The 19,705-nt window shown below is 40.0% G+C and overlaps 1 protein-coding gene across 9 annotated transcripts in view; it reads left to right on the top strand.

The window, feature by feature from the left end:
- Window positions 1-19,705, top strand: part of LOC132378867 (inactive N-acetylated-alpha-linked acidic dipeptidase-like protein 2) — a 937,774-nt gene that overhangs the window by 381,350 nt on the left and 536,719 nt on the right. For all 9 annotated transcript variants that reach the window (XM_059946161.1, XM_059946120.1, XM_059946130.1 and 6 more), the window contains one exon: window positions 1,841-2,375. In XM_059946161.1, coding sequence (XP_059802144.1) covers window positions 1,849-2,375 — 527 coding nt within the window. In that variant the 5' untranslated portion in view covers window positions 1,841-1,848. The remainder of the gene's footprint in view (window positions 1-1,840; window positions 2,376-19,705) is intronic.

The raw sequence follows: 19,705 nt of genomic DNA, 5'->3' as shown, positions 1-19,705 counted from the left end.
AAATACATGCTAAAAATTGTGCACAACTCTAGTAAGACCACAGCTTGAGTATTGTTACAGTTCTGGTGATGATGAACCAAATGGAAATATGAAATGCTACTGGGATAAAAGGTAAACATCAGTAACAATAATCACAAACTTACTGAACTGTTGTAAAATCTCATCTGATTCACTAACTTAGGTTGAACAACCCTTAACCAAAATGCCTGGGGCTGGAAGTGTTTCAGATTTTGGAATATTTGCATCAATATAATGAGCTACCATGGGGAAACATGAATCTCAACACAAAATCCATTTACTTTACATATACAGTTTATTGTACTGTATGTACAGTTGGTGCAAAGATCACAAAGTGAACAGTCTGCAGTCAGAGCACAGTCTCACCTGCTGGAGCTTGGGACCTCCACAGTTGGAGTAAAATGACTGCCCCGGCTGCATCTATTACTGGGTTCCAGTGCTGTGAGTGGCTTCACATCCACAGTCGATTTTGAACAGCTGCCTGTGCCACAGCAACTAAGATGGGAGGAAATAGTTTTGTCTAATATTGTTAATAATTTTGTGCATAAACCAATTACCTTCAATTTGCTATTCATTGTGATAGATCTTTGCTTGTTTCATTGTCAGCATACCACTTAGCAGTGTTGGCGCATGGCCAAGTGGTTAAGGCGTTCGTCTAGTTATCTGAAGGTCGCTAGTTCGAGCCTTGGCTGAGACTTGTGTGTGTATCCTTGATCAAGGCACTTAACCACACATTTCTCTGCCCAACGACACCAGTGCTAAGCTGTATGGGTCCTAATGCCCTTCCCTTGGTGGTGTGGAGAGGGGAGACTTGCAGCTTGGGCAACTGCTGGTTGCCTTGCCCAGGCTTGCGCCCTGGAAACTTTCCAAGGTGCAAATCCATGGTCTATTGATACTAATGGAAGCTTACCACTTAGCATGGTTCAATGGAATGCTGATGAATCCATTCTTTAACACACTGTTGAGATCTTCATTTTTTGCTTTATGCAGTGTTGTTCTATTTGTCATTAATTTTTGGTCATTACATATGTGAAGTCACTTCTCAGAATTGTCTATGCTGTGCAGAGACCTGTGCATCGCCTGGGAACCTTCCCGGCGTTTTGTGGAATGTTTCATTTGTGATGTGATGTCAGTGCTCAAAAAACAAACTGGATTTTGAAGGTTTGTGAGTTTGGAATTTTGGATAAGGAGTACTCAGTCTGTACTCTCCTTACCTGATACGGCCTAAATATGACACCAAAATCTTAGAGGAAGTTCTTAGAGAGAGCAAGCAACTGGCATCTGGTGAGTGAGTGGTGGAGGAAGAGGACAGTGGTAGGGATAAAGCAGGAAAATTGAGTGGGACAGGAAGGCGGTAAGTGATAATGAAAGATGCAGAGAGGAAGTGAGATTGGATACTGAGGATATTGAGTAAAAGAGTGATGGGCGGGGAGGAGGTGGTTAGCAGAGGACCGACAGAAGCTGGAATGAGGGAGAAATTATGTTCAAGGGATTAGTGGTCAAGAGAGCAAGTCAATTGTTTCTTTTGTCACGTTAGTATCGGTTCTAATAGGCAATGACCATACAATCTAAAAATAATTTATACACAGACATCTTCTGTTTCTCATAAAAAAACAGTTCACTCCTCAAACCTGTGAAAACTGGAATGGAAGCAAATCATCCTAGATCTTGATGTGGACCAGAATGGTTTCTCTTTTACTCTTCTTATCTGTGGAAATGGCTCAATAAGCATGTTTTAGTTTGAAATCTGAAAGTAAAATTTTGGCTGACACATGGTATTTAGAAATGTCTTAATAATTTGAATTTTAATTTTTGACTACAGGTAGAGAAATGGCTTACCGGAAAGTGGATCAGAGATTTGCATTGCACACTCCGGATCTGGATACTGAGGAGCTTCCAGTCACTTCTCTGGAATTAGAATGGGACATGGAAAAGGAACTGGAAGAAAGTGAATTTGAAGGCTTTGAGCAAGATGATTCTAGGCAGCACCATCTGGCAAACACCACTGGAAACAATGAGCTTGACATTGAATTTGTGGAACCTTCAGCATCGCCACGGGGAAGATTCGAACGCTTAGAGGAAGAGTGTGATTTTGCGGCACAAGCAAGAACAACACCAAAAACTCTGCAGAGCAGCTTTCCTCAGAAGGCAAAACTCCTTGTTGCAGGGATTGCTATATTTATTTGTGGTATTCTAATAGGTTACTATGGATGGAAAGGTACCTCAGAAAACATTTTGGAAAATAATGTAACATCGACAACACCACCTGAACCCTCAGCTGCAGCACCTGATAATAGTAAAATCTCTCAGGATGTCCTTCAAGAAATCGATGGGTACAGTATCAGGAAATTTTTTAGGTAAGTGTAGTTGTGATACAAATTATTAAGCTTGATTATTATGAAGCCAAATTGAGGAGACGAAAAAGTTGATATATTTCTCTGCACACTTCCCCAAGATTGGCACGGTAGTTGATGAATTATTACTTTAATTAAATCAGTAAATTTTTCTCAAAATGAAGTGTGAAAGTCTAAAAGATAAAGAAATGGCATTCAAACTGCACTAAATTTTATTCATCAATGCATTTTGCATAACATTATCACTTCTGAAATTAGAAATAAAACATTGCACTAATAATTTTCTGACTATGGCAAGACTCTGCAGTATTTCATCGGAACAGTTGCAGGTTAGCAATAAACTCATGGTGAGAAACATTTTTGCTGCATGATTAGTTCATGTCTGTGTCTGGATGTGACCATGACTTTTTTTTCCTACTTTTTAAACAGATTTTATATGTGGGATCTTGGGAAGTGGGTGTCTTTGCCAACTTGGATTTGTTGCACATTTCCAAGTTGCCCTGAGAAGCGGATGAATGTTTACCTTTGGGGATAAATGCCAAAGTTTTAACCCTGTATTAATAAAGTTGTAGCCTTATATGTCTATGTTCAACTTTGTGTTTAACTTGTTGGGAGTCTTGCGAATTATCCAGTTTCCATAGCCTTGTTGTTCTGTCTTTCTCAGTTTGCCCTCCCAGTGAGTGCTGCTCAAATAAAGTGCATTCATCCTATATAAAGTAAATAAATAGCATCATCCCAGGTGGTGAGTTTGGATGGATGGGGCATTAATCATTTAACTGCTCTTCTATATACAGTATTTTATCAAGCTCGGTGAATATGTTGCAGTTTCACCACTTTCTAGAGGTGCATTGAGTTTTCATCACCTTATTTAGCCTTGAGATTATTGGTGTTTGGCAATTACCGACACATTGTCAACCAGTGCCCTAACTTTATTGTTCATATAATTAGTTATTGATTGCTCCCCACTCCAACCAAGATGTCAATGGCAGGAGTTTGATAATGATGTTGCTATTGTTAGACCCAGTGGAGGAAGTTGCTCATGGGTCTTTTCTTGTCTTTTTCTGAAGCTGTAAAACCAGAGCAAAAATGACAGAAATTTGATGTATTTTAAAAAAAAATATCATATACCAAGTATAACATGCACATCTGCTATATGTGAACAGCTGCTGACATACACCCAAAATTGCCTGAATATTTGCTCAGAACTGTGCTTTTGTTAAATCTTTTAATTTCTTTTGAGTTTCTGTAGTGCTGTCTGGGCATCACGATAGTTCCTTTGTTTTCAAGCAAACATATACGGTACTTTATATAATGCTTGTGGTCTGTAAAAGCCCATCTATTACAATCCCAAAATATTGCACTTAGATGCTAAAACTGTAATGTCCACTTTGTATGGGTTCATCACAGTTATGTGTTCAGTGTTCTGTGTACTGCAAAAGGCAGGATAGAAGTATAGAATTTGATTACGTAGAAGGAAGCTGTTCAGCCATTATGTTGTCCTGGAGGTATCAATTAATTCCCAATCTCTTTTTTTTAAACTATGTCTTACTGATTTATTTTCTTCAAATATTTATCTTATATTCTTTTAAAATTAGTTGTTTTAAGTAGTACTTTTTTACATCTCAATAGCACTTTTTTGAATTCTGTTGCCTCACTCTTAAATAGACACAACAGATACAATTCTCAAAGATACAACATCCAGTCATTGACCGTTGTTTTTACTGTTCCCCAATAATTCTGTGATGCTCTTCATAAAATTGCTGTGAACTCAATTTCTTTTGATAATGAGAGAAATTAAGTTTGAGTTATTTCTCACCTTTGTTATTACAATGAAGTTCTTTAGCATCCTTAATTTCTGAAGGAAGGCACTCAGTCTAACCAAATAATCCATCTGCAACATTTCATTGATACAGATTACCTTTTAGTTCTTGTATTTAATTATTTTACAAAATCTAGTAAATTGTGTATTACCTGTGTTTGTGCAGTGTCCCTCAACTCTCTTTTTATCATATACTGACATAAATAGTTGGTGTTTTCATCCTCTCATGAACTTTACTTTCCTACATTAAAAAATGATCTGAAGTCTGTGGTCCCTATCTACTAATTGGATTACATCCGCTTGGAGTTGTTTACAGTTTCAAATTGCACTTGATAATTTCACACTACATACAAATGCTAAAATTATAACATGTAAACATGGATAGCAGTGACTTAGATACTGATCTGTAAAGGATACCTATTGTTTCTATCTAAGACAGATTCATTAACTATGGGACTCTGTTTGTTGTCTTTTATTGAATTTTTGCCACAAACACCACTTGGGATTATTCGTTTAAAAACATCGAAATTGCTAAAAATACTCAATGGGGCAGGCAGACCTCTGGAAAGAGATACAGAGTTAATATTTCAGGTAAAAGATCCTTTGTCAGAATTGAGAATGAGGGAATATGTTACGAGGGGTGATTGATACGTTCATGGCCTAAGGTAGAAGGAGTCAATTTTAGAAAACCCAGCACATTTATTTTTCAACATAGTCCCTTCCTACATTTACACACTTAGTCCAGCGGTTGTGGAGCATAAGGATCTTGGACATCCAGAAAGTGTCCACAGCAGGGGTGATTGATAAGTTCATGGCCTAAGGTAGAAGGAGATCAGTTATACAGCTCTCATTACATGCACATGCAGTCCAACTCTTTGAGTGATTATGCAGAAAGTTTGAAGTTAATAACTTATCAGGGGTGATTGATAAGTTTGTGGCCTAAGGTAGAAGGAGACGATATTTTCAGACAGACGAGGTTATGTTTGTGGAACGATGAAAACTGAGCCAACAGTGTAATGGAAGACCAACAGCAGAACAAAGAAGTTTTCATGTAAATAGACAAATTGAGTTCCCTGAAGTTGCAGAATTTGATAAAGAATTTGTAAGGCTGCACCATGTCCTGCTGAGGGGCTGTTTTTGAAGCTTGTGTAGTTCCTTGTGCAGCTAGCAACAGAAAATTAGAACAGTTATTACCCCTCAACCATCAGGCTCTTGAACCAAAAGGATAATTGTACTCAACTTCACTTGCCTCCTCACTGAAATATTTCTGCAATCTATGGACTCCATTTCCAGGACTCTTCATCTCATGTTCTTGATATTTGTTGCTTATTTATTTTTTTTATTATTTCTTTTTGAATTTACACAGTTTGTTATCTTTTGCACACTGGTTGAATGTTCAGTTGGTGCGGACTTTCATTGCTTCTGTTATGGTTATTATTCGATTATGCATTTATTGAGTATGCCAATAAGAAAATAAACCTCAGGTGTGTATATGATTACAGATATGTACTTGAATACTAACTTTACTTTGAATTTTGAAATGGTTTGGAGGAATAATGAAATAGACAATTAAACTGGCAGATAACAAGAACTGCATTTGATCTTGTTGGACTGAACACAGATGCTCTGTAAACTGATGGCTGAATCTGCATTTGGTTTGTGTAACGTAAAGGAGATTAGCAATATTGTGAAATTCTCCTCTGTGAGTAAATTACAAAGAGCACAGTTATGCATGCCTTCAAGAACACTATGCAAGTGACATCCAGAAACCAGGCATATCTCAGAGCTTCCGTGCTCTGTTACACAGTATGTACGGAGGCCCAGGAGCTAATTTGTTGACCTTTATAACTTTAAAGCTGTCATTAAACAATCCTGTTAAGCATTTGGAATTTTAGTACAATTGTATTATATGATGCACAAAAATGTTATAGTACTCAAAATAGCATGGTATAAACATGTGTTTTCTTTAAAATACAGAAAAGATATTGAATGTTGCAAGATCAAGCTTTTATGTTGTTCCCCTGCAGAGTGTACAAGTAAGCTTGCTTTTTCACTGCAGTTGAAGAAGAGCCCAGGGGACCAATACTGCTGGATTGTAGCAGATACCTTTCTGACATCAAATAGGAAAAGTTAAAGCGGTTAGGAATATGAAGATTTGGTCAGACTTTTGAAATGGAAGCTTGCTAGAAAGCCTAACAATAAAGTTGTCTTGGAGGTAGTGCACGTCAAAGTGTTGGAAGTTATTTTTAACTGGTAGTTGTTTTTGGTCATTTGTTCATACCTGAGATAACAGCATCACGGTGAAGGCTGTCTTAATTGTTCATTACCAAATGTTGAAAGGCTGGTGATAAACTGCCTTAAATTACACTATTTTGATGAGGAATCTCACTGTGTGGTTGGGTTGTGAATTTGACTGACTGCAAAATCTTTCCAGGTCAGATTATTCTGCGATCCATGAGCAAGTCTTAAACAGTGGTCTTGTCACCCACATGATGCTTTGGCCTCCTTTGTGGCTGAATTAGTAAATGGCAGAGCTGCTGTTGAGGTAGCCTTGGTGAACAACTACTTAATTAAACTCATCCACACTGAAGCCACTGTATACTGATGATTGAGGGAGTGAAAATGTAAGGCAGTGGATGTCATTTATCTGCCTTATCCTGAATGATGTTTCTTTTGTTGGAGCTGCACATATCCAGACAAGTGAAGAGAATCACATCTTGTTTATGTCTACTCGTTAAAAAGAAACTGCTGTGGTGCATGAAGTGAGTTCCTTACTGCAGAATACCCAACCTCTTGACCAGATCTTCCACCTTTTGCATTATTGGGTACAGTGGCATACAAACGTTTGGGCACCCCTGGTTAAAATTTCTGTTACTGTGAATAGTTAAGTGAGTAAAAGATGAACTGATCTCCAAAAGTCATAAAGCTAAAGATCAAACTTTCTTTTGAACATTTTAAGCAAGATTAGTGTATTATTTTTGTTTTGTACAATTTTAGAGTGAAAAAAATGGAAAGGAGCACTATGGAAAAGTTTGGGCACCCCAAGGGATTTGAGCTCTCAGATAACTTTTACCAAGGTCTCAGACCTTAGTTAGCTTGTTAGAGCTTTGGCTTGTTCACAGTCACATTTAGGAAAGGCCAGGTGATGCAAATTTCAAAGCTTTATAAATACCCTGACTCCTCAAACCTTGTCCCAACAATCAGCAACCATGGACTCCTCTAAGCAGCTGCCTTGCACTCTGAAAATTAAAATAAATGATGCCCACAAAGTAGGAGAAGGCTATAAGAAGATAGCGAAGTGTTTTCATGTAGCTGTTTCCTCAGTTCATTATGTAATTAAGAAATGGCAGTTAACAGGAACGGTGGAGGTCAAGTTGAGCTCTGGAAGACCAAGAAAACTTTCCGAGAGAACTGCTCGTAGCATTGCTAGAAAAGCAAATCAAAATCCCTGTTTGACTGCAAAAGACGTTCAGGAATATTTGGCAGACTCTGGAGTGGTGGTGCACTGTTCTACGGTGTAGCAACACCTGCACAAATATGACCTTCATGTAAGAGTCATCAGAAGAAAACCTGTCCTCACCACAAAATTCAGCATCAGAAGAAAACCTGTCCTCACCACAAAAGTCAGTATCAGAAGTTAGCAAAGGAACATCTAAACAAGCCTGATGCATTTTGGAAACAAGTCCTGTGGACTGATGAAGTTAAAATAGAACTTTATGGCCGCAATGAGCAAAGGTATGTTTGGAGGAAAAAGGGTGCAGAATTTCATGAAAAGAACACCTCCCCAACTGTTAAGCACGGTGGTGGATTGATCATGCATTGGGCTTGTGTTGCAGCCAGTGGCACAGGGAACATTTCACTGGTAGAGGGAAGAATGAATTCAATTAAATACCAGGAAATTCTGGAAGCAAACATCACACCATCTGTAAAAGCTGAAGATGAAAAGAAGATGGCTTCTACAACAGGATAATGATCCTAAACACACCTCAAAATCCACAATGGACTACCTCAAGAGGTGCAAGCTGAAGGTTTTGCCATGGCCCTCACAGTCCCCTGACCTAAACATGATTGAAAATCTGTGGAAAGAGCAGTGCATGCAAGACAGCCCAAGAATCTCTCAGAACTAGAAACTGTTTACAAGGAAGAATGGGGAAAATCCCCCAAACAGGAATTGAAAGACTCTTAGCTGGCTACAGAAAGCACTTACAAGATGTGGTACTTGCCAAAGGGGGTGTTACTAAGTATTGACCATGCAGGGTGCCCAAACTTTTGCTTCAGGCCTTTTTCCTTTTTTGTTATTTTGAAACTGTAAAAGATGGAAATAAAAAAGTAATCTTGCTTGAAATATTAAAGAAATGTGTCATCTTTAACTAATGCCTTTTGGAAATCCGGTCATCTTTTATTCGCTTAGCTCGGGGGTCGGCAACCTGCGGCTCCCGAGCCATTTGTGGCTCTTTCACCTCTGTGCTGCGGCTCCCTGTGGCTTTGGGAAATAATTGGTCAGTATTTAATTAAAATGTATTTTATGTTAGTTTGTTAGCTTTTGAAATGTAATTCTAAATTTGAAGATTATGGTGATCTTGTACAATGTAAGTGTGGCGACACATTTTCTGACACATCCGAAACGGCTCTCAATTAGCCAGCATTCCGGCTAAGGGAGATTGCCTACGGGGGTTTGTGAGTACGTGTCTTTTGCAGCATCTGCGTCCATGGGGGCTGGGTTGAGGGAGGCTTAGAAGCAAGGCTGTTTAGTTCGAATAAAGTTATTCGACTGCAGTTTACTGACTGCCTGAACACACCGCTGCAACGTGTTTTTATCGCTATTAATATACGTCACCACTGCCAATACCTGACACCCGCCAGTGCGCGATTTCTTTAATTTTTCGATCCAAGGTAAGCCAACTATGGAGAATTCTAAAAAAAGAAAAGTGACTGAAGAAAACAGAACGTTTAATGATACGTGGACAGATTCATTTGCTTTCACTGTTGACGAGACTGGTTTACCGGTATGCTTAATATGCAATGAGAAACTAGCAAACAACAAAAAGTCAAATGTCGCAAGGCATTTCCAGAGTAAACACGCAGCCTTTGCTCAAAAATATCCGGATGGAGATGAGAGAAAAAAAGCCGTTTCGGAACTGATGCGGAAGGTTGATCTGAGCAAAAATCATTTCCAGAAATGGATGAAGTCAGGAAAATCAACGACATACGCCAGTTATATTGCCGCTCAGGAAATAGTCAGGCACGGGAAGCAGTTTACAGATGGTGAATATATAAAAGAATCTTTCATTAAGATTTCAGAACATCTATTCACGGACTTTAAAAACAAGAGTGAAATTGTGCAGAAAATCAGGGATATGCCCCTCTCTGCAAAGACTGTCAAAGACAGAACCATAAAAATGGCAGAAGACATCACAAGACAGCAAATTAAAGACATCAATTCAGCTGTGGCCTACTCGATTGCCTGTGACGAGTCTAAAGACAAAGGCGATATTGAACAAATAGCGTTGTTCTGCCGGTATGTAAACTCTGCCGGGCCACAGGAAGAACTGATTGAGTTGATACCTCTAAAAGACCAAACACGGGGGGAGGACATCTGTGAGGCTGTCTTGAATTGTTTAAGAGCCAAAGGAATAAAGACCACCCATCTGGTGTCAGTAGCTACTGATGGGGCTCCGAATATGACGGGAACGCACAAGGGATTTGTGGCTTTACTGCAGAAGTCGCTGGACAGAAAGCTGCTGACTTTTCACTGCATCTTGCACCAAGAGGCACTGTGCGCTCAAACATTTCCTCCGGAATGCACAGAAGTAATGGATGTTGTCATTCAGATTGTCAATAAAATAATGGCAAAAAGTTTAAATCACCGTCAATTCCGTTTGTTACTGGACGAGATGGAAAGCGCATATTCTGATCTCCTGCTGCACAACAAAGTCCGGTGGCTGTCCAAAGGGGAGGTGCTGAAACGCTTTGTCGCGTGTCTGGAAGAAGTGAAAACTTTCCTGGGCAGCAAAGGGCTCAACTTTCCTGAGCTGGAACAGCCAGAGTGGCTGGAAAAGCTACACTTCATGGTAGACATGACAGCGCACCTGAACACGCTGAACACAGCTCTTCAGGGGAAAGGACGCACAGCCCTGCACATGTTGGAGGATGTCTTGGCATTCGAGCGCAAGTTGACAGTGCTTGCCAGAGATTTACAGAAAGGCACTTTGTCTCACTTCCCCAATTTGAGAGAGTTCAAACAAGGTCACGACATGATAATTTCAGAGTATTTACATTCTGCAATCATCGCAATGCAAACATCGTTTGGGAAACGCTTCTGTGAGTTCAGAGAGGAAAAAAACACATTATCCTTCCCGGTCACTCCCTTAAGCATCGATCCTTCCCTACTGAATACGACTGCATTGGCAGGTGTGAGTCAACCTGATCTTGAGATGGAACTGGCCGACATAGCCGACAAAGACATATGGGTGTCCAAGTTTAGACGCTTGACAGCAGACCTTGAAGATGTTGCCCGTCAGAAGGCCGTTCTTGCCCAGAATCACAAATGGAGTGATATTGAAAACCTTCCAAATCCGGACCAACTTGTGTTTGAAACATGGAATGCTGTGCCCGACATTTATGTAAACATGAAAAAGTATGCGCTTGGAGTCCTGTCGATCTTTGGATCCACATATGTATGTGAGCAGGTGTTCTCCAACATGAACTTTATTAAAAACAAACATCGCGCATGCTTCACAGATGACAGCTTGCGATCTTGTGTAAAGATGAAGGTGACGTCATACAGCCCTGATGTGCAGACGCTGTGCGCTGAGGTCCAGGAGCAGAAATCCCATTAACCAAGTATGATAAATATTTTAATTGCCTATTATTTTATGTATATTCATATTTTTTCATTGTTCAGTGAAATAGTCCTTTTATTTTTCAGGCTGACAGCTGGCTGATGATATTTTTGGTTTGCTGCTGGCGGAAAATTTAAGTTCGGCGTTTTTCATAAATACAAGAAGGACTCAAATAGACATTGAGTATTTTACTTAAAAGTAACTTTCAACCCAACGTCTTTTTTTCGGAGTTCAAAATGTTTTTGTTGCATGCAGAAATGTAATTTCGTTTTCTCTGCAGGAGTTCATCAATTTCATAAATGCAACACATTATAGTTTGTTTATACATAGCATAAAGGCAAAAAAAACGTTGTATGCAGTGTTATTTCATTTTAAATGTCAAACGGGTTTTGCGGCTCCCAGTGTTTTCTTTTCTGTGGGAAACGGGTCCAAGTGGCTCTTTCAGTGGTAAAGGTTGCTGACCCCTGGCTTAGCTATTCACAGTAACAGGAATTTTGACCAGGGGTGCCCAAACTTTTGCATGCCACTGTACTTCTGTTGCACACATTTTAGCAGTCACTTAAGTGACCAGTAATGTACTGGAATGTTATCTACATCTCACTGCGTGTTGTCATTGTTTATTTTCTGAGTAAGTGAAGAGAGAACATCTAATTTGATCCTTGGATGGAAAAATAGGGCAAGCCAGTGTAAACAGTGCCAATGGTCACTGCTTCGTGGTGAGACAACAATGATGGCCACTAACCCTGAAGAAAACTTCCTTGAATGTTCTATTGTGTTTTTAGCAAAGATCTGTTCTTTTCTGACATCATTTGCAGTTAGATGTTAATTTAAGGACCTCTCTGGTGCCAACACCATTGCCCATCCAGCTTCTCAGATTAAAGAATTCTCATGCATTTTCACCAAGTAAACTGTGAAGCAATTTAGCAAATATTCAAGCAAATCAATGGAACATGAATAAATGTTGGAGCATCTATATGTGATTTTTGATTAAGAAAGCTGAAATATCATATGTCTTAAATATTAAGTAACTGTGTTTGTTAATAATTATTAACATAAAGTCTTTTAAGTGCACAATAATGCACAATGGGTTTCACTTATTACACTACAGAATTTGCCAGTTGGGGGATTTTGAAATAAATCTTATTTGTTGCACTGTAAATCACTTTGAAATCTCATATTAAAAAGAATTGCTAATGTTCAAATTCTAGATTATAGTGTCAAACAAGTAGCAGTACGGTAAAATGAATCGACCCTCATCAAATGCTTAAACCAACCCCACTGAATTTGAGAATGTAGCCTTGCTAGATCCAAACTTTCAACTGCATTATTGTTCTTTCAGTTGTTCCATTGGTAACTTCCTTTAGCACAATTCTCATATTGAAAAATATTTGGGGAAAAAAAGATACACAAAATTAAATAGGTGTTTTGTTAAATTGGTGTATCAGTCCCCCTCATTTCCTTCGCTACATCGACGACTGCATTGGCGCTGCCTCCTGCACACATGCTGAGCTCATTGACTCCATTAACTTTGCCTCCAACTTTCACCCTGCCCTCAAATTTACCTGGTCCATTTCTGACACCTCCCTCCGCTTTCTTGATCTATCTGTCTCTATCTCTGGAGACGGCTTCTACTGATATCTGCTATAAGCCTACAGACTGTCACAGCTACCTGGCATATTCCTCTTCCCACCCTATTTCTTGCAAAAATGCTAACCCCTTCTCACAATTCCTCCGTCTCCACCACATCTGCTCTCAGGATGAGGCTTTTCATTCCAGGACAAAGGAAATGTCTTCCTTTTTTTAAACGAGGGGCTTCCCATCTTCCACCATCAACTCTGCTCTCAAACGCATCTTTCCCATTTCCCGCACATCTGCCCTCACCCCATTGGCCAGCCACCCCACTCGGGATAGGGTTCCCCTTGTGCTCACCTACCACCCCACCAGCCTCCAGGTCCAACGTATAATTCTCCATAACTTCCGTCACCTCCAATGGGATCCCACTACCAAGCTCATCTTTCCCTCCCCCACTTTCTGCTTTCCACAGGGATCACTCCCTACGCGACTCCCTTGTCCACTCGTCCCCCCCATCCCTTCCCACCAATCTCCCTCCAGGCACTTATCCTTGTAAGCAGAACAAGTGCTACACCTGCCCTTACACTTCCTTCCTCACCACCATTCAGGGCCCCAGACAGTCCTTCCAGGTGAGGCGACACTTCACCTGTGAGTTGGCTGGTGTGGTATACTGCGCCCGGTGCTCCCGGTGTGGCCTTTTATATATTGGTGAGACCCGACGCAGGCTGGGAGACCATTTTGCTGAACACCTACGCTCGGTCCACCAGAGAAAGCAGAATCTCCCAGTGGCCACACATTTTAATTCCACATCCCATTCCCATTCTGATATGTCTATCCCTGGCCTCCTCTACTGTCAAGATGAAGCCACTCTCAGTTTGGAGGAACAACACCTTATATACCGGCTGGGTAGCCTCCAACCTGATGGAATGAACATTTACTTCTCTAACTTCTGTTAATGCCCCTCCTCCCCTTCTTACTTCATCCCTGATATATTTAGTGTTTTCCCCCCTCCTTTTTTTTCTCTCTCTCTTTCTGCCCATCACTCTGCCTGCTCTCCATCTCCCTCTGGTGCTCCCCACCCCCTTTCTTTCTCCCTAGGTCTCCCGTCCCATGATCCTTTCCCTTCTCCAGCTCTGTATCCTTTTTGCCAATCACCTTTCCAGCTCTTAGCTTCACCCTACCCCCTCCGGTCTTCTCCTATCATTTAGCATTTTCCCCTCCCCCTCCCACTTTCAAATCTCTTACTATCTTTCCTTTCAGTTAGTCCTGACGAAGGGTCTCGGCCCGAAATGTCGACAGTGCTTCTCCCTATAGATGCTGCCTGGCCTGCTGTGTTCTACCAGCATTTTTTGTGTGTCACTTGAATTTTCAGCATCTGCAAATTTCCTCGTGTTGGTGTTTTGTTTACCAACATTGAGTCAAATAATCAGCTAAAACTCACAGACAGTAAAGGATATTTAAGAGAAGATACAAAAGAGGGAATTATATCTGTGGAGCACACAATATCTTTCTAACCATATAACTAGAAGAGCTGTGTTGCTGCACCTCAATGATGTGTAAAACATGATCCATAATTTGTGATATTGAAATCATTAACAGGATATTTGTAGTTCATATTTTATTCCATGTATATTTATTAAATTTCAGTTAGGGCTGTACTTGAAGAATAATTCATTTTCAGTGTTGGCAAGAAAATGTTCTTGGGCCTTTATGTGAAACACATATTTCAAGGAATTCTTGGGTGAGTTCTTGTACAACTCTGTTGTTGGAATGAAATTGTTAATATGTTAACAAAGAGTTCCTTAAACCTTGTGCCTTTTTTGAACAAATAGGGCAAGTGATATTAAAAGTAGAGGATGAAAATATCCCTCTGTCTCACTTATTGAAAGTGTTCAGGTCAGTAAGGATTATGGAGATAAAGTTCCTTTGACTCTGCTTCAACATCATGACTATGATTTGCAACATTTATCATTTTCAGTCATTGATTATTTGACTTATCATCTCCTTGAGCTTTCTAGATCTTTCCCAACTGTATCTGAGGTGCATAATACACCAGCCCTATTGGCTTTGTGGACATAGTTTCTTCAGTTAATGAAATTTCATTTTTTGAAAAAGAGACATGCATTGCAGAAGACAGGAAAAAAGAGGCTTCCTCAGCTACCATAGAGAAACCTGTGGCAATAAATGATAAACTTAGTTAAATGACTTCAATCCTCTCCCACGTTTTTCCATGCTGATAGCTATATAAATCAATGCAGTTTACTCATTGGTTTGCAGTACACATGGCAACAAGAATCTTCTATATTAGTTAGGCCACAGTGTTTGCAATTATGGTTGCCACAGTTTATAACAGATGTGATTGCACTGGGCAGACTGCAGAGGAGATTCATCAGGAAGACGTGTGGATTGAAATAATTCAGTCATGGGGGGAGATTGGATGTGGGTTTGTTTTCCATGAAGCTGAGAATGCTAAGGGTGGAGCTGATTGAGAGATACTAAATTATCAGGGATTGGATAAGGTGGGTATTGAAAAACACTTCTCCTTAGTAGTAGCTTTATTACCAGAGGGACATGTTTAAGGTAAGTGCTTGGAGATTTAGAAGCCATTTGATGAAAAGAGGGTGGTTGAAGACTGGAACCCACTACCTAATGGGTGGTGAGAGCAGGTACTTTCACATTTAAGAAATATTGATTGAACACTTTAAACGCTACTGTATAGAAAGCTACGGGCTGAGTGCTGGCAAATAGTTGACGAATGGTATGAATGTAGGGGGCTGAGTGCTAGTTTCTCTGTGCTTTCTTGTCATGAATTTTGAATCTCTTCAATGCATGGTTTCATTTAAGTAGGCACAGGTGCCATTTGCTATCTTTTTGCCCGCATCTTTGTTCATTCCCTCTTTTCATTCTGCTGACGAAATTGTATATCTTCTTACTCAGTTGCATTACAATATTTGAAATGATGCTGAGGATAAAGTATTTAGATCATTGAAGTATATAAAAATAGTCATGTTCCAACACTAGCTCTGCAGCACATTTCCTTCTAATCTGGCAAACAATTGGGACATCATATACACATCCTTCACTGTATTGTTTTTAGTTACATCATCAAAGATTGTAACTAACTTATTTGTTCAGAATTTCCCCCAAGCATCTATACTGGTTTTCATTACCTTATTGATAGTTTTCAAAATGTGTTTTAATTTTCCAAGATCAATCCATTTATTTCCTTTCTTAAATTTACCGATGTTGGTTATTTTGTTGATTGATATCTTCTCAGAATCATTTTGCAAGTATCACTACTATGATCTGCAATTTTCCTGAATTTTATGTCAATTCTCCTGTAAAACAAGATAAATAGTGATTCATCAGAGATCATCACCTTTTGTCACATCAGACATTTGCCCTTGTATTCTCCTGTTAACTATTTTCTATTTGGCAATGCATTCTCTGATTATATACGTTCTGATCTTAATACAAGTTTACTATGCAAGATGTTATCATATTCTTTTTTTGTTAATCCAAGAGTGTCTACAACATCTCTCTTATCTGCATGAAATATTGCTTTGAAAATTAAATGGATTGGCCAAGCGTGACCGTGGCTTTTTAAAATTCATTCTGGTTATGCGTTATCAGGTTCTTATTGAACCTTTCACCTCTAACTTAAAATGTGTCCTCTAGTTTTCAAATCTCCAACCCTGGAATAAAAGTCCACTTACCTTATCTCTACCCCTCATGATTTTATATTCCTCTTTATGATCACCCCTCAGTCTCCTATGCTTCAAGAGCAAAGGCCCAATCTGTCTAACCTCGTCTTATAACTCAGACCCTCGAGTCTTGACAGCCTCTTATGCATTCTTACATGTTTAATGACATACTTCCTCTAAGAAGAAGGAATACAATACTCCAAAAGTGGCCTCACCAATGTCTTGCACAACGGCAACGTAACTTATCAACTTCTATATTCAGTATCCTGAGGATGAGTCATCAGGTTTACAAGTAGATGATGATGGGTGCAAGCTGATTGCAAGGAAGGACAAGCCAATGATTGGCTACAAATGCAGACAGAGCAAAGGGTTAAATTGAACCACAGGGGCAATGTTCAAATGGGTGAAGAATGCAGGATTGAAGGTGCTATATTTAAATGTGCATAGCATTCAGAATAAGGTGGCCGAGCTTGTGGTGCAATTCGAGATTGCTCAGTATGACGTTGTGGGCATCACTGAGTTGTGGCTGAAAGAAGGCAATAATTGGGAGCTCAATATCAAAGGATATACTTTATTTTGAAAGGACAGACAGGAAGGCGTATGTGGATCTATTGATAAGGGATGGAATTACATCTCTAGAAAGAGGTGACATAGGGTCAGAGAATGTTGAATCTTTGTGAGTGAAGTTAAGAAACTGCAAGGGTAGAAAAAACATTATGGGGATCATATCGAGGCTTCCAAATAGTAGCCAAGATGTGGGGTTGACATTGCAAAGGGAGCTGGTAAAGGCATATAATAAGGGTAATGACACAATTGTAATGGCGGACTTCAATATGCAAGGGGATTGGGAAAATCAGGTTGATGTCGGATCACAAAAGAGGGAATTTGTTGAATGCCTATGAGATGGTTTTTTAGAGCAACTTGTGCTTGAGCCTTCGAGGGGGAAAGCTATCTTAGATTGGGTGTTGTGTGTAACCCAGATCTTAATGTAAAGAACCCCTTATGAGACAGTGATCATAATATGACTGAACTCATCCTGCAATTTGAGAAGGAGAAACATAAGCCACATGTATCAGTATCGCAATGGAATAAAGGGAATTACAGAAGCATGAGAGAGGAGCTTGCCCAGGTAGATTAGAGAAGGACGATGGCAGAGCAGAGCTGGCTGAAGTGTCTAGGAATAGTTCACAAGGCGCAGGATAGATATGTCTCACAGAAGAAGTTGTTCTGAAGTGGTAGGAGTAGGCAACTGTAGCTGACAAGGAAAGTTAAGGACTGCATAAAAGCCCAGGAAAGGGCATATAAGGTAGCAAAACTGAGTGGGAAGTTGGATGATTGGGAAGTTTTTAAAATCCAACAAAAGACAACTAAGAAAGGAAAAGATTAAACATGAGGGTACACTAGCCAACCATATAAGGAAGGATACTAAAAGTTTTTTTCAGTTATATAAAGAGTAAAAGGGAAGTGAGAGTTGATACTGGAGCACTGGAAAATGATGCTGGTAAGGTAGTAATGGGGGACAAAGAAATAGCTGATGAACTTAATGGGTACCTTGCAACAGTCTTCACTAGCAGTGTGCCAGAGGTCCATGCGTGTCAGGGAGCAGGCTTGAGTGTCATTGCTATTACAAAGGAAAAAGTGCTAGGTAAACTGAAAGGTCTTAAGGTGGATAAGTCACCTGAACAAAACGGACTCCATCCCAGAAGCCTGAGAGAGGTTGCTGAAGAGATAATGGATGCATTGGACATGATCTTTAAAGAATCACTTGCTTCTGGCATGGTCATGGAGGACTGGAAGATGCAAATGTCACTTCACCCTTTAAGGAAGAACAAAGGCAAAAGAGAAGAAATTATAGGCCAATTAGCTTAGCCTCAGTGGTTGGGAAAGTATAGGATTCTATTATTAGTGTGAGGTTTCGGGGTACTTGGAGACTAATAACAAAATAAGTCAAAATCAGCATGGTTTTGTAAAGGAAGATCTGCCTGACTAATCTGTTAGAGTTCTTTGAGGAAGTAACAAGCAGGGTGGACAAAAGAGAAGCAATGGATGTCATTTTCCAAAGGCATTTGATAAGGTGCCACACATGAGGTTGCTTAACAAGTTAAGGTCCTATGGTGTTACAGAAATTATACTGGCATGGATAGGAGAATGGCTGACAGGCAGAAGACAGTGAGTGGGAATAAAAGAGGCCTTTTCTGGTTGGCTGCCAGTGACTAGTGGCGTTCCTCAGGACAGAACTGGGATGACTACTTTTCACATTGTTTGTCAATTATTTGGATAATAGAATTGATCGCTTTATGGCAAAGTTGGCGGATTATACAAAGATAGGTGGAGAGGTGGTAGTGTTGAGGAAGCAATGTGTTTGCAGTGGGATATAGGCAAATTGGAAGAATGGGTAAAAAAGTGGCAGATGGAAAACTGTATTGGGGAACATATGATAATGCATTTTGGTAAAAGAAACAATAGTGCAGACTTATCGAAATGGGGAGAAAATTCAAACATCAGAGGTGCAGAGGGCTTAGGAGTGTTTGCGCAAGACTCCCAGAAGGTTACTTTACAGGCTGAGTCTGTTGCAAAGAAGACAAATGCTATGTTGCTATTTATTTCAAGGAGAATAGAATAGAAAAGCAAGGAGATAATGCTGAGCCTTTATAAGACACTAGTCAGGCCACACTTTGAATATTGTCAACAGTTTTGGGCCCCAAATCTCAGAAAGGAAGTGTTGTTATTGGAGAGGATCCAGAGGATGTTCATGAGCTTGATTCTAGGAGTGATGGGTTTAACATATGAGGAACGTTTGGCAGCTTTGGGCCTGTACTCTCTGGAACTGAGAAGAATGCATGGGGATCTCATTGAAATGAACAAATGTTGAATGGACTGGATGGGGTGGATGTGGAGAGGATGTTTCCTCTGGTGGGGGTATCCAGAACTAGAGGGCACAGCCTCAAAATTGAGGGGTAACCTTTTAGAACAGAGTTAAGGAGGAATCTTTTTAGTCAGAGAGTAGTGAATCTATGGAATGCTCTGCCACAGACTGCAGTGGAAGCCAAGTCTGCGGGTATATTTAAAGCAATATTGATCATTTCCTGATCGGTCAGGGCATCAAAGGATATGGCGAGAAGACAGGTGTATGGGGTTAAGTGGGATCTGGGATCAGCCATGATGGAATGGTGGAGCAGATTTGGTGGGCTGAATAACCTAATTCTGCTCCTATGTCTTATTGTTTTATGGTCCTAACTGATGAAAGCCAGCATGCCAAAAGCCGCCTTTACCGCCCTGCATACCTGTGACTCCTTTGAGAAATATATGTATTTGTACTCCAAGGACCATCTCTGTTCTACAACAGTAATCAGGGCCCTTCCGTTCAAAATCAAATTCTTACCTTGATTTGCCCTT

This window comes from Hypanus sabinus, chromosome 2 (assembly GCF_030144855.1).
Source record: "Hypanus sabinus isolate sHypSab1 chromosome 2, sHypSab1.hap1, whole genome shotgun sequence".
Classification (NCBI taxonomy): Eukaryota; Metazoa; Chordata; class Chondrichthyes; order Myliobatiformes; family Dasyatidae; genus Hypanus; species Hypanus sabinus.
The sequence above is the reverse complement of the archived record's forward strand: the minus strand, read 5'-3'. Positions and strand labels throughout refer to the sequence as shown.